The sequence below is a fragment of the Medicago sativa genome, chromosome 3 (genome assembly GCF_051527215.1).
Source record: "Medicago sativa cultivar Bolivia chromosome 3, Bolivia_mono, whole genome shotgun sequence".
NCBI classification, from domain to species: domain Eukaryota; kingdom Viridiplantae; phylum Streptophyta; class Magnoliopsida; order Fabales; family Fabaceae; genus Medicago; species Medicago sativa.
The window spans coordinates 13,751,076-13,766,545 of record NC_140751.1 but is presented as its reverse complement, the minus strand read 5'-3'; the positions used below and the strand labels follow the sequence as shown (position 1 = coordinate 13,766,545).

Genomic DNA, 15,470 nt, shown 5'->3' with positions numbered 1-15,470 from the left:
TGGATGAATGAATGCATATGAGACTTATATGACGGTTTAACAGAAAGATTATTGAGACGAGCATGGGCAGGTCCAAAGAAAGTGGCCCGACATCACATAGCCAACACTTAGTAATCTTCCACTACAAGAAAACTGCTTTTTAGAGTCGAAAATTAGCGTCGGCCCCCGACACCGACGCTACTAGCGTCGGCTTAGAGTCGGTTTAGCTTACGCTAAACCCTAGTTATTTTTCCTTTTTTTTTAGAAAAATATATAGCCTCGGCTAGGCCGACTCTATATTACTAAAACACTGATGGTACTTCTTTTAAATCATTTTTATATACTTATCATCGGCCCATCCGACTCTAAGTTTTAATCCATTTTTAATTTTTTAGAAAAATAGTATTTTTTAGAAAAATAGCATGTGTTTAGAAAAACTATTATAGAAAAAAATATTATGTGTGTGGTATGTGTGGGGGGATCGAACCTTGATCCCACAAGGCTTGTTCACAACTCTTTTACCACTATGGCAAGCTTTTTATTTGTGTTGATTTCATTTGTAATAATATATAAATCGTAATTACCACACACAAAAAAAAGGTATATAACTCAGCACAGTATTTTATATTTTAATTAACGTACTCAACTCAATTTCCCTCATAGTTCAAAAAAAAAACGCAATTACCCTCAGTTTCCAATCTCTTCTTCTCACACTCGGATCTCGTCATCCTTCCTCATCCATTCCGCTGCTAGAATAACTTTCCAATCACCACCAACAGCTCTCCTCCCTCACCATGGTTGTGCTACTCAATGTCTCTTGTCTCTATGTTTGTCTCTGGTAATTATTGTTCAATTTCTAGGGTTTATATCAAAGGGGTTTGGGATTTAGGGTTTTTTCATTGTCTATAAAAGTTCATTCTTTCTTCTGTCTTTGATTCGTTCACTTTCCTTTCACTTTCTCATTTGCTTCGATAAATCTCTTGGATTTCAATTTGATCTATTTAATTTGAAAATAATAATAATTTTAAATACTTTTTTGGAGTTCTTCATGCTACTTGTATATTTGAGGATATTATTGTATTTATAGTCTATTTTTTTATTTAAGAGTTTTAATTTTTTTTAATTTTTTAGAAGTGAAAGGTATAATAGATTGGTACATACCCAGAATTTGATTTTTAACCATTGCAACATCATTTAACAGTATACAAATTTTTATTATTTTATTTTTTATTTTAAATTAGATCCGTTGTGAATGAAGTTTGGCAATTATGAACTACTAATTGATAATATTCGTGTTGATTTTGGGTAGGCCGTATGCAATCTCTATTATGGTGGTCCTTTTTTACACTTTGGTACTTAGCTATTATGGAAAATATGAAATAGAAATAATGACAATAAAACATTTTCTACACTTTTGTTTTGAAGCTTTTCTTTTTTGTTTTTTGTGCTCTCTTATTATTGGGTTAATTTCATCTAAGCTGGTGTGTTTTGGTTTTTGTTGTTTATTTTGCTTTGTACTCTCTTGGTTTAATTTGTTTTCATCATTGCTTTGTTATTGTAGGATAGCTTTGAGACACATTAGCAAGTAGTTCTATTGGAAATTGATATAACTTGGATTTAGTTAGCTTATACAATTGAAGATGTAGGTATCTCAATCAATCATTTATGTTCATTTATCTCTTCACATTCATCAATCGAATCACAATTTGTTTCAGTTTCCGGTTTCAATCTTCATATGGTGATGATTGATGGGAAAGATCTCTTCTCTTCAAAACTCTCTACTGATTCACACTCTTCTTAGAAGATAAGTACGGCGTCAGGTCTGTTCCGTATGGTCAAAGTTTTCATCATTAAATTGTTTGAATTCAATTTAATTGTGTCAAAACTTCGCAATGTTTTATCACTTCCTATTCAGGTGTGTCGATGAGCTTGATGAAATGCTACTTAAAGTACACAAAACACAGGTACCGCCTCATTAGTTTTACTTGTGTTGCCTTAATGTTTACTTAATTGTCACACTCTTGTTGAACATGCTACTACTATAGGAGATGATTTAATTCCCAACCTTGTATTTGGAAAAGGTAATATGGCAGTAGCTTTTTTTACTTGTTAATCCATACTGTTTGATTTCCTTGCCTTCTTCCTCTCCGACTACAATTACTGAATGTTACAGTATGCCATCTGTTTTGTTAAAGATGAGCACAAACGAGTTATAAAAGTAGTAAATTTCAATCTGATATTTTTACCATGATTTACTTTATCTAAAGTAGTAAAGTTCAATCTGTTTGTGTGGTCACATGTTATTTTAGTAAAGGCTTGTTTACAAGTCTCTTGCTCCTCATATGATGAGTGTTTCTTAATGGATGTCTTCTGTACAATGATCTTCATAACAAGCATAGATGCCTTTTGTACAATGATCTTCATAACAAGCAAGGAAATATTGTTGTCAGATCTAGTAAACAGGTTTTGAAATTAGTGATGATAAGTATTGTTTTGAATGGTGATAATTTATGTGGTTCCACTTTTTTTTTTTTTTTTAAAAAAGTAGTATTGTTAAACAAGGTTTAATAGCCAAGCACAACTAATTACAAGAGTGTAAGTTAGGCACAAGCACAAGCACAACCAATTTCCCTTGTAAGATTTATATATTAGCCAAAGGAGTGTAAGTTAGGCTCTCTGTTTGTATACCAGATTTGAGTTTAGGCTAGTTAAATAATTATCCTAGATGGTTTTGTGAAAATGTATGAACTTTTTGTGACCTTTTATGGAGAACACATTTTAAAGTTGTGACTCTTGCTGCTATGTGCTCAGGTTTAAGCATATGAACAGCTAGAGAGCTTGAAATTGTAAGATTCTTAAACTTGTGAACTTAAATAGGCTGCCTACTTGTTTCTATTTTTCGTGTTTTGGTTTAAGTGTATTGTGTTCTTGATAATGCTAAATATGTTTTGGCCTTGCTAGTTTTACCACTATAGAACTTAGAATTTTATTTGTTTGCCTCGTTCATTAATTATAATAGATACTAGAATTACTTCCAAGTATGTAACTACATGGTGAGTTAATTGTAATGCTTCAAAGCCTTGAAAAAAATTAGTCACGTTTCAAGAACTGTAATATCCTGCGTAATTTTAAATAGATTGTTGTATCAGTTAAACAGATGAAAATAATTTTCGAAGGATTAATTATTTATTTAGAAATGTGTGACGATATTCGGTAAATATCTCACACACTACCTTAACGGACTTGAGGGATTAAGTGGTTATGAATTAAAGAATGATAATTGTGTGTTTTCCCTTGAAGGGCAAAATGACAAATTGTACATTAGACTTTTTAGGACCAAGCTAATGAGGTGGCATAGAAGAGAGAATATCTAAAATATCTTGATATGATATTAATTTAATATGATTGTGAGTAGTAAGAATGAATGGCTTAAATTAGAAGCACATGTTATTTAAGTTGATCCAAGGGCTATATTTTGTTTACGTGACCTATTCAAAGGACTAAGCAATCAAGATATTTTCCTTCCTTCTTTTTCCCTCACGTAAACATACTCCCTCCTTCTCCTTTTTCTCTCTCGGCTATCCATTCCAAACCACCAAAAATCCACTTACCTCACCAATCCTCCAAGATCAAACCAACATGCATTTACAAATTCATGATTCTTGTAACATTTAATCACGCTTAAGTACTTGGTTCCTCTTTCCCTTAGCCTTGGCTGTATCCCCTTTTCCACACTATCTTTTGGGAGATTTGATACACAAAGCTTGATAATGGTTTTGCATATGTGTTTAGCTAAGAAATTGTGGTTTGGATTGGCATTAGAAGCAAAGAGACAGCAGGAAAGTTTAGAAACTAAAGTTGGGTATGGAGCTGAAACAAGAAGAATTATAAGAAACAATGAGGTTTTGGAGAAAAGGGTAAAATTGGGAGTTTCTTTCAAAGGGTTTCCTTGAACTTTCAAGTGAAGGTGAGTTGCTCGTAAAGTTTGTTTGTTAATTATAAAACTTTGTTGGATTTAGATATCTGATTATATGATCACGTAAATGGGTATTTTTAGCCCATATGTCAACTACGATTATAAAAGTTTGATTGTTGAATTTTTAGAATGCTGACTCAATTCCCTTCGATTTCGGTACAAATTCGACATCGTTACGATTAATAATGAGTTCAGAAAACACGTTTGAAGTCGAAGGTACTGTTGCTGGAAATTGCAGGGTGTATCCTGCGGGTTTTGGTGTAAGTGAGCTATACGGAACGGTAGTGTGATGTTCGGAAGGTGGGGATTGTCGTCTCATGTTGCTCTGATTCATGGAGGCTTAGGAGAGTTTAAAGGAGCTGATTGTAAAGGCTTCGATTGGGTCTCTAGGAATCTTGGAAGAAAATAAGAAACTTGGCGGAACTTTGAACCGTGGAAACTCTTGGGCGAGACGATATTGCTATTGAGGTGAGTTCCTTTAGTTAGTTCCCACCTTTGGGGTTATTTTATGTGTGAATGTGTGAGATAACATGAATTTAGGTTGTTATGCATGATTAGTTATTTTCCCAAATGAATGCAATATATTGTTTGGATGTTACATGTTTGATTTCCATGCCTATAAGTTGTTTTCTGTTGGTTTTGAAATGAAAAGAAAATTATAAATGTGAGTTCTGTAGGAAAGGCAGTGATGTATATATTTATTCAGTCGAAATTTTTATTATTGTAATTTTAATGCACATTCTAAATATTCTAGATAAGTTTAGTATGGGTGTTACAAGAACCCATAACTGAATTATTCTTGTCATACATTGATATGATGAATAATTGAACTGATGGTTTTCTATTAATTATCTAAATTTTAAGAGAGTACACTTGTGAGTTGATATATCCAAGAGAGTACTTCAAGATTGGAATTCCTTTATGAGAAGATTGAGAAATTTAGTTGTAGGAGATTCTAAATCCCCACTTATAGTTTCATTTATGTTTGTTCTAAATTGACTATTGGTTGGTTTGTGTATGATTGACAAAAAACAACAGTTAAAGAAAGCTGTTTGCGTATGGTTGATTTAATTTTGTTTTTGTTAGGTTCATGCCCAACGGAGCTGGTGATGGTGCGAAGCAGTTAAAGAAAGCAGCTAATGATCTAAACTAGCCAAAGAGGCTGTCGAGTGCTTTTTTTTATTTCATGTAAGTTTCGGTGATAAAAATTGTTTGAATATATGCTAAGTGTTATTGTTTATCTTTTTTGCTTAACATATTGTGTTTAGTACAATTTGAATTTATGTTTACTTCTGTTATGAAAGGTGTGACTCTGCAATTTGAATGACATAATTGTTGTCATAGTCTCATAGATGCATGATATTGGTAGAGAAAGGGGCACTTGAATATCATATAACAAATACTCCAGAAGTGTTTAAACAAATTTGCAACCGAGTAGAGTAGCATCAACTAAGAGTTCTGTAGTCAAATATATAGTCTTTCCAAAAAGTTAAAGACTATATATTTGACTACAAAAGATAAATTATCAAGCAAACTTTCTATCAATGTATTAGTGTCCTACGTGGTCTATATTGAGTGAACTATGTGACCATATTTCATTCTAACTATTAACTAGTAGAGAATTACAACTGACTTCTTTTACTTAGTAGTGAAGTATAAATTACCTATAATAAATGCTTTTAATTTTATATCATTGAATTCTTAAGGAAATGACACCACCTGCTTACTTTCTCTTTTTCGTTGGAGACATGCTATTGAGCCACAACAACAACAAAAAATTCACCAATCATCAAGTATTAACACCTCCTTCTATGCTTTTCTCTTGGATCAATTGAGGGATGCCACGACAAAATCCTTTTGTCTCATCAATTTTTAAAACTAGTATAAATAGATGCTATGACCATACCACTTCCATTCATTCAACTATCGGAAACTCTCTTATCAATCTATATATGGTCTGAACGAATCTCTCTAAGTTTGTGTGAGCATGTTTCGGTTATGTTATTTTGGTTCAGTCATGAGCGAATAGTAGTGTATCATTGTAATGCCGATATATTTCGGAGCATTTAAATTTCGGTCCACAGCTAGTTTATCCTTCTTATCATATTTGCTTTTAATATTTGCTAAAACTTCATTCTAATAACTGCAATTATTATTTCAGGTTGGGGAAAACAAGTAATAAAGAAAAGCTTTCTACATTGTCTCTGGTGAAAGCAAGTAAAAAAGAAAATCTTAATACATTGCAAATTGGAACCAAAGGTAGGTCCTATCTTTTAATCTTTGTTCTTTCGAATGGAACATGAACTACAGGACTGTGTGGATACTGCAAATTGAAAACCAACAAGTGAAAATGTGGATTCTTACAAGTTACATGTGTGACTATTTCTAAAATTTCTGTCTTTATGCAATACGATATGTCATGTCTTCATTATGTACATTATTTAACTTTCTGTTAGATTAATGTAGTTGTTTGAAATTACATCTGCTCAAATAATCACTTGATATCTTTGATTTAGGATTATGATTGTGTATGTAGTAAACATTTGTTCAAACCCCTAGCACTGCACCTTTTACCGACAAACAGAAAAACGTGAATATAAAGAGTTTCCAGTGCTGAAATGCAAAACAGAAAAATGTGAGTATAAAAAGTTTCCCTAGCATGTGTTATTTTTGTGATAAAAAATTCTCTTCCCAAGTGCTCCAACAGACATTTGATTTTATGATATTACAATTGTTGGATAATGGTGTTAGCTCTGATGTGTTAACTGGTTTATTAGTACAATGAGGGAATAAAGTCAACGAAATTTTTAATTTTTCTATCAATCTTTTAGCGTCGGCCAAACCGACTCTATCAATTTTTATAGACTTTTGAAAATTGACTTTAGCATCGGTGTGGCCGACTCTATAAAATTTCGTTGACTACTTAAATGTTGACTTTAGAGTTTGCGTGTCTGACTCTAAATGAATCATTTAGCGTCGGTTTAGCTCACTCTACATGATTTGGTTAACTTTTCAAATGTTGAAAATATTAGCCTCGGATCGCTGTAGAGTCGGACTTTAACTCGGCTTAACCGACGCTACACTAGCCTCGGAGGTCAAACAGCGGACGCTATCCATTTGCTTCGAGTTTTTTAGCCTGCCCCCGACACCGACGCTAATCCGACTCTAAACCAGTGATAGCGTCGGTTTTCACCCACTTAGAGTGGGATTTAGGCCGACGCTAAAACACAGTTTTCTTGCAGTGTTCATTGGGGATAACATCGCTGGGGATGAACCAAAACAAAAGCCGGGGTACAACCCATCAAACGAATCATTGGCAGAGGTCGACATTTCTCAACCGCGGCACCTTCTCAAATTCATGCCCTACATAGTCATTGCTTTCTTTTGAATATTTTTCTTTCAAATCTTTTGAAATCCCTAACTTTTGCCTGGATCGCCCTTTCGGGTTTTCAATCCATCGGGAATATATTCTCTTTTCATTTTCTATGTCCTTAATTTTTGCCTGGACCGCCCTTTCGGGTTTTCGATCCACCAGGACGCTCATTCTTGCCTAATTCGCCCTTTCGGGTTTTCAACTTAGCGAGCTTTTCTTTTTTTCTTTTTTTTTTTTAGCAATGACTATGTCCAATTGTTGTATCCACCTGCTTTTAGATCGAATGTTGACACATGCTTCTATGATACATAATTGTAAAGATAATATGTTTGTCATTTTTTATTTTTTCAAAGAAAACATGAAAAAAAATTTTTAAAAAAAAGATTTTTCAAAGTTTTTGTTTCAAGTACTAATATTAAAAACGGAAGAAATTTTGCACATAGAATAAACAAGAATTCCAAATAAAAGCACTGGCTCAAATTAATGTATTAGAAATGGTAACCGGCCAAAGGCATGGCACCACGGATTACAAAATTTGGAAAATGGTAATTAATATATGGAAGGTACATTGAACACAATAACCGCTATATTCCCTAACAACTTTGAAATCCACTGCTATGATGCTCTGATATAGGAGAACTTCTGACAACTAAGGTGCCCCAAGTGAGTGATGCTTAGTCTGATGTAGTTACTTGTCATAAACCCTTAACTTTTGCATAGATCGCCCTTTCGGGTTTTCAATCTATCAGGGTAAACATTTTTTTTTCTTTTTCTTCTCTTTTTTTTTTTTTGTGTCTCTAATTTTTGCATGGACCGCCCTTTCGGGTTTTCAATCCATCGAGACGCTCATTTTTGGTTTAGGCCGCCCTTTCGGGTTTTCAACCTACCGAGCTGTTCTTTTATATATTTTCTAGACATAGTATTTATTGACTGCATCAGAATTCACAGGACGGGGTAACTCTTCTCCATCCATATTTGTAAGTATTAAAGCACCACCGGAGAAAGCTCTCTTGACAACATAGGGACCTTCATAGTTAGGTGTCCATTTGCCCCTTGGGTCTGGTTGAAAGGACTTGATACTCTTGACCACAAGGTCTCCTTCTTTAAATTGTCAAATGCCTGTTTCATTCTTGACTGATATAGCTGTCCACGACACAAAGCTGTCATACGCTTTTCTTCAATCAAATTCAACTGATCATACCTATCCTGACACCATTCAGCTTCAGACAATTCAGCTTCCTTCAAAACTCTTAAAGATGGGATTTCAACCTCCACCGGGAGTACAGCCTCCATACCATATACCAGGGAGAAAGGGGTTGCCCCTGTCGAAGTACGCACTGAGGTACGATAACCATACAAAGCATAAGGTAACATTTCATGCCAGTCCTTGTAAGTGACCACCATCTTTTGCACAATCTTCTTGATGTTCTTATTTGCAGCTTCAACTGCACCATTCATCTGTGGTCTATAAGGAGAGGAGTTATGATGTTCAATCTTGAAATCCTCGCACAATTCCTTCATCATCTTGTTATTCAGATTGGTACCATTATCTGTGATAATCTTGTTAGGGACACCATATCTGCAGATGATATTGTTCTTGATGAATCGGACCACCACTTGCTTGGTCACATTAGCATAAGATGCCGCTTCAACCCACTTGGTGAAGTAATCAATAGCCACTAGTATGAAACGATGTCCATTGGAAGCTTTTGGTTCAATCCGACCAATCATATCAATGCCCCACATAGAGAAAGGCCACGGGGAGGAGATAACATTGAGCAAAGTTGGCGGGACATGGATCTTATCCGCATAAATCTGACACTTGTGACACTTCTTGGCATGGTGATAACAGTCAGCATGCATCGTTATCCAGTAATAGCCTGCCCTCAACGCCTTCTTAGCCATTGCATAGCCATTAGCGTGAGTCCCGAACGTGCCTTCATGTATCTCATGCATTAACAAATCTGCCTCACGCCGATCTATACATCGGAGCAAAACCTCATCGAAGTTCCTTTTGTACAACACATCTCCATTCAAGAAAAAGTTACCAGACAATCTTCTTAGAGTCCTCTTATCTTTGCGAGATGCCCCAGGCGGATACTCTTGAGTTTGAAGGAAAACCTTGATATCGTGAAACCATGGTTTGTCATCAAAGACTGCTTCAGCAGCAAATACATAAGCTGGCCTGTCAAGGAACTTGACACTAATCAAAGGTACCATTTTGGGGCAATTTACCTTGATCATGGAGGATAAGGTAGCTAAAGCATCTGCCATTTGGTTCTCCTCCCTAGGAATGTGGTTCAATTCCACTTTGTTGAAGAAAGTTAACAGACGTCTAGCGTAATCTCTGTAAGGTATCAAACCGTCATGATGAGTTTCCCACTTTCCCTTAATTTGGTTAATCACCAGAGCTGAATCACCATATATCTTAATCTTCTTAATTCTCAAATCGATAGCTTCCTCAATACCCATAATACAAGCCTCATACTCTGCAATGTTATTTGTACAATCAAAACGTAACCTTGCAGTAAAAGGGATGTGCTCGCCATTGGGTTTGATGAGAATCGCCCCAATTCCTTTACCATAGACATTCACAGCTCCATCAAATATCAAACCCCATTCAGATTCAGGATCAGGACCTTCACCAAACAACGGTTCATCACAATCTTTCATCTTCAAATACATGATCTCTTCATCTGGGAAGTCAAACTTGATAGGCTGGTAATCTCCAATTGGTTGATGGGCCAAATGGTCAGCAATGGCACTTCCTTTGATAGCTTTCTGAGTGCGGTACACAATATCATACTCGGACAATAACATCTGCCAACGAGAGATTCTTCCGTTCAGAACAGGCTTCTCGAAGAGGTATTTGATGGGATCCATTCTGGAGATCAACCAAGTAGTGTGATTAATCATGTAGTGGCGGAGACGCCGGGCAGCCCAGACTAAGGCACAACAAGTTTTCTCCAGCGCGGAGTATCGAGTCTCACAATCAGTGAACTTCTTGCTTAAGTAGTAAATTGCATGCTCTTTCTTACCAGTTTCATCTTGCTGACCAAGTACACAACCCATAGAATCTTCCAATACAGTCAAATACATGATCAAAGGCCTTCCGTCTACTGGAGGGACAAGGATTGGAGGTTCTAACAAATACTCCTTGATACTATCGAAGGCTTTTTGGCATTCATCTGTCCACACAATCCCTTGATCCTTGCGAAGCAACTTGAATATCGGCCCACATGTAGCGGTCATCTGAGAAATGAATCGGGATATGTAGTTCAGCCTACCAAGGAAACCTCTGACTTGTTTCTCGGTTTTTGGAACAGGCATCTCTCTGATAGCTTTGACTTTGTCGGGATCTACTTCAATACCCTTCTGACTAACGATAAAACCAAGAAGTTTCCCGGATCTGACGCCGAAAGTACACTTATTGGGATTTAGACGGAGCTTATACTTTCTCAACCGCTGAAACATCTTCAATAAATACTCAACATGCTCTTCTTCAGTACTTGACTTGACAATCATATCATCCACATAAACCTCGACCTCTTTGTGCATCATATCATGGAAAATCTTAGTCATGCCCCTTTGGTAAGTGGCACCAGCATTTATCAATCCGAACGGCATCACCTTATAGCAAAAAGCGCCCCATGGCGTGATGAAAGATGTCTTCTCTCTATCTTCAGGAGCCATCTTGATCTGATTATACCCGGAGAAACCATCCATGAAGGAGAACACTTTGCATTTAGCAGTATTATCAACCAATACATCGATGTGAGGTAAAGGGAAATCATCTTTTGGGCTAGCTTTGTTCAAATCTCGGTAATCCACACACATTCTGACTTTACCATCTTTCTTTGGAACAGGTACTATATTAGCTAACCATTGAGGGTATTCAGATGTGATTAGGAAACCGGCGTCAATCTGCTTTCGCACTTCTTCCTTGATCTTGAGGGCCATCTCGGGATGAGATCTTCTCAACTTCTGTTTAACAGGAGGGCACTCAGGTTTCAAAGGCAGACGATGTTCCACAACTTCGGCATCTATCCCTGGCATATCCTTGTATGACCATGCGAAAATGTCAGCATACTCTCTGAGAAGCTCAATAACTCTTTCCTTAACCGTGGCATCCAACAATGCCCCTATCTTGATTTCTTTCTTGTCTTCCTCTGTACCCAGATTGACAATTTCTATCTCTTCCTGATGAGGTTGAATAGCCTTTCCTTCTCGCTCCAACATCCATCTAATCTCATCAGGAATCTCTTCATCACCTTCTACCATAGCCTCATATACGGGAACCTCAAAGTTGGGAGGAAGCATAGGGTTACTGTGTTCAACGGGCTCATTTATGTTCAGCCTGCATATGATTTATGATTGATTTTAAATGAGTAAATGCAGGACCTTTGAGTTTGATTTTTAAAAGAAAAAGAGAAACAACTTTGGTTTTATGTATTACCATTTTTTTCCAGAAAAAGCACTAAAATAAAATAAAGTAAAGTAAAATAAAGGCCGTGATAGAAACGACGATTTCATCAATAACTAAAAGTACTTGAATCAAAACATAAGGCCCTACAAAGTTTCACTTTCGTCTGGGGCAGGACGAAAGGAGTTTTCTTAAAGAAAAAACAAAAACAAAGACAAACATATTACTTAAAGCGAGGTATCACAGAAGGAACATCCACAGCGATCCAATTGCAGCAGACTCCCCCAGGTGTTACGAAGATAGGTGCCACCTCTTCAGATTGATCCTCAATGATCGCATTAGTCTCCGGTGGATCATTGATAAAACCAGCACTGTAAAAAGTACAACCAGTAGGGTTGAATGCCCCAGGCTTGCTATTCGGGAAACCAATTCCCTCTTTGCGTTTGTTCTCGTGCAGCTCCACCAATTGACCCCACGCTTCAGTCTTGCCTTCTTGAATAACCCTCTGAGCATCCTTCAAAGAAGCCATACTAGTCTCAGCTTTCTTTGCACTCCCTTCAACGGAGAGACCCTGGAATGACGACCCCTCTGAGCTACTACCCCCAATGTAAGAGAAAGCCGACAGATTACTGACCAACAAGGCCGTCTCACCACGTACGGTTATTAACTTTCCATGACTTATAAACTTCAGCTTCTGGTGGAGAGTGGATGTCACTGCCCCAGCATCATGGATCCAAGGCCGGCCAAGGAGGCAACTGAAAGAGGCCTGAATCTCCATAACTTGGAATTTAACTTCAAATTCATGCGGGCCCACTGAGATAGGCAACTTTATTTCCCCAAATACTGACCTTCTAGTTCCGTCAAATGCTCTCACCGTCACCGTGCTGGGCTGCAAGAGAGCTTTTGGATATGAAAGCTGGTCTAGAGTGGACTTAGGCATCACATTTAAAGCGGACCCAGTATCTATCAAGACGTTAGAGAGAGAATCTGATTTGCAGAGGACAGAGATAAGCAATGCCAGATTGTGATTCTTTCCTTCCACTGGGAGGTCTTCGTCACTGAAGCTCAGGTTGTTGCAGGCAGTCACATTCCCTACAATGCTTTCAAATTGTCCCAGAGTCACATCGTACTCCACATAGGCCTGATCTAGCACCTTCATCAAAGCATCTCTGTGGGCATCAGAGCTGGATAGGAGAGACATTATAGAGATTTTGGCAGGAGTTTGTAGCAACTGATCCACTACCTTATACTCGCTCCTCTTGATTAGTTTCAAGATCTCATCACTATCTTCATAGACAATCTCATTGGGCTGTCTGATAGCTTTACCCTTATCAAGATTTCGCCCTTTCACTGGTTCTTCGGCTGGAGCACTGACTTCCTTCTGATTAACAACCGGGAACACCCGTCCACTCTTCAAGATCTTGCTATTTTCCGCAATGTTGTCTACATGGACTGACGAATCAAGGGGTACCTTTTTTCCATCTTCCAGAATGGAGTATTCGTAGTTATACGGCACAGCTTTTTGAGATGAATAAGGCAACTGTTCTGGCGGGCAGATCACCAGGGGAGTACTGGCTGGTTTGGCACGATTGACCATTATCACAAGTGGCTCCCGAGTCTTGAAAACTGGAGTAACAACACAAACATTCTTATCTTTCTCCTTTCTAGTGACAACAAGTTCTTTCCTGTCCAGTAACCCCTGCACATCGTCCTGGACTTGCTTACACCCGCGAGAATCCACTGAACATACAACACAAGCCTCATGATTATGACTGAAGAGGGTGGCCTCACACATTTTTACATGGATCGGGACCAGAGGAGTCTTGATATCACTTGCATAGAGAACATAGTTGTCTCCTTGAATCATATTGACAGCAGGCCCATGTGGCGGCAGAGGGTTGTTTGGAACAACAGGGTCAGGGTTCGCGAAGGTTAGTTCCTTGTCATTGATTAACTTCTGGACCTCTTCTTTAAGGGCGCGACAATGTTCAATATCATGCCCCGGTGCCCCTTGATGGAATTCACAGGTGCGATCGGCACGGTACCAGGCTGGTAAAGGGTTTTGCATGCGGGGCTGAGGCCTAGTTTGCACCAAATTTCTGGCAAGGAGAGAAGGCAACAGATCCTTGTATGGCATAGGTATGGGAGGGAATTGATTTCTAGGAGGGCGAGGCTGCTGTTGAGCTTGAGGACGTTGTTGTTGTTGTTGTGGTGAGGGTGGTGGAGGATAATATGGGTATGGGTAGAATGGTTGAGGATTGTATGGTTGGTAAGGTTGTTGGTATAATGGTGGATAGTATGGTGGAGGAGCTTGAGGACGTTGTTGTTGTTGAGGTGGGTTTTGTGGGGCTGGCGTTTGTGGTGCGATATTGGCGACATATGGGTAGTTTGGGTATACAGGCTGAGATCCGCCATGGGCCACCATGCCGACCTCTTGAGTGTTCTTCCTTGGATACCCATTTCCAAACTTTTTACCATTAGACGATCCACTTGATGAGCCACCCGAAGAACCATTCGATGAACCATTATCCTTAGACACGTGACCTTTCCGGGCCCACTCTTCGATACGCACCCCTGTATCCACCATGTCAGTGAACTTTTGCGAAGCACATGCCACCATCTTCTCTGAGTAAAAAGGGCTCAAAGTTTCATAGAATAAGTCAGATAACTCTCTTTCATTCAGAGCTGGGCGGATCTGAGCAGACTTCTGGATGAACCGCTGAGCATATTCCTTGAATGACTCCTTTTCTCCTTGTGTCATAGATTGCAGCTCTTTTCGATTAGGTGCCAGATAGGAGTTGTACTTATATTGCTGAAGGAAAGCGTCGGCCAGTTCCCCAAAAGTGGTAATACTCTTCAAATTCATATACCACGTATGCGCGGGGCCAGCCAAACTGTCCTCGAAACAGTAAATAAGCAAAGGTTCATTATCTCTATGAGCTGTCATTTTTCTCACACACGTGGTTAAATGCATTTGCGGGCAAGTTTCTCCTGTATACTTCTCAAACACCGGCGTCTTAAACTTAGGCGGTATTACCACATTTGGAACCAAGCAGAGATCATGCACACTTTGACCGAATACCTCCTTACCCTTGATACTCCTCAACTCTTTTTGTACTGCATCAAACTTCTCTTCCAAGTTACCCACTCGATCATCCCCCATTACACTACCAGAGTGATAAACCTGTTCTTCCTCTTGCTGGGTCGCATGGACAATAGGCCCTGCCTGAGTCATAGTAGCCTGAGGAATTGGCTGGCCAGGCTGAACAAATGGTGGTGATTGTTGACCATAAGGAAATGGCATTTCCGTAGCACCAGGACGAACACCGTCATTGATCATTTGTGGCATGCCCCATGGATAACCGGGCGGCATGTAGTATTGGGAAGCAACACCATGAGGACCAGGAGGACGGAAATTCTGGTTGTTCATATCATCAGATGAGAAACCCACCATGAGAGGCTGTGTAGGCCCAGCAGATGTAACAACAGCAGGTATCAGATGTGAAGTACCATTAAGTGCAGCAGAAGCGACCACGGTAGGAGCTGGCTCGGAAACCGCTGCATGTTCTCTCTCAGTCATCAGGACTTCCATCATAAGTGCCATCTTCTCTAATTCTGCCTTGAGATTACTAACATCTGCTCTGAGTTGAACGTTTTCCTATTCCGCATTTGCCATCTTCTTCTTAATGTAAGCCCTTGTGTGATGAATGCGAGTAGGC

General features: G+C 38.5%; 1 protein-coding gene across 1 annotated transcript; it reads right to left on the bottom strand.

Annotated features, from left to right (window-relative positions):
* Positions 1 to 8,312: 8,312 nt before the first annotated feature.
* On the bottom strand, positions 8,313 to 15,355 carry LOC146935922 (uncharacterized). Its single transcript, XM_085749120.1, has 3 exons — positions 11,979 to 15,355; positions 9,068 to 11,685; positions 8,313 to 8,665 (listed from the first exon to the last, which is right to left on the bottom strand). Exons 1-3 carry the CDS (start codon positions 15,353 to 15,355, stop codon positions 8,313 to 8,315), a joined length of 6,348 nt encoding a protein of 2,115 aa, XP_085605246.1.
* Between the last annotated feature and the right edge of the window lie 115 nt (positions 15,356 to 15,470).

Excerpts from the sequence above, each read along its gene's own strand:
- LOC146935922 (XM_085749120.1), bottom strand. The coding sequence starts at position 15,355 with ATGGCACTTATGATGGAAGTCCTGATGACTGAGAGAGAACATGCAGCG. Across the intron at positions 11,686-11,978 it reads TCTGTGATACCTCGCTTTAA|GCTGAACATAAATGAGCCCG; the intron begins GTAATATGTTTG and ends AATCATATGCAG. Across the intron at positions 8,666-9,067 it reads GTGGCCTTTCTCTATGTGGG|TGCGTACTTCGACAGGGGCA; the intron begins GCATTGATATGA and ends ATCGTACCTCAG.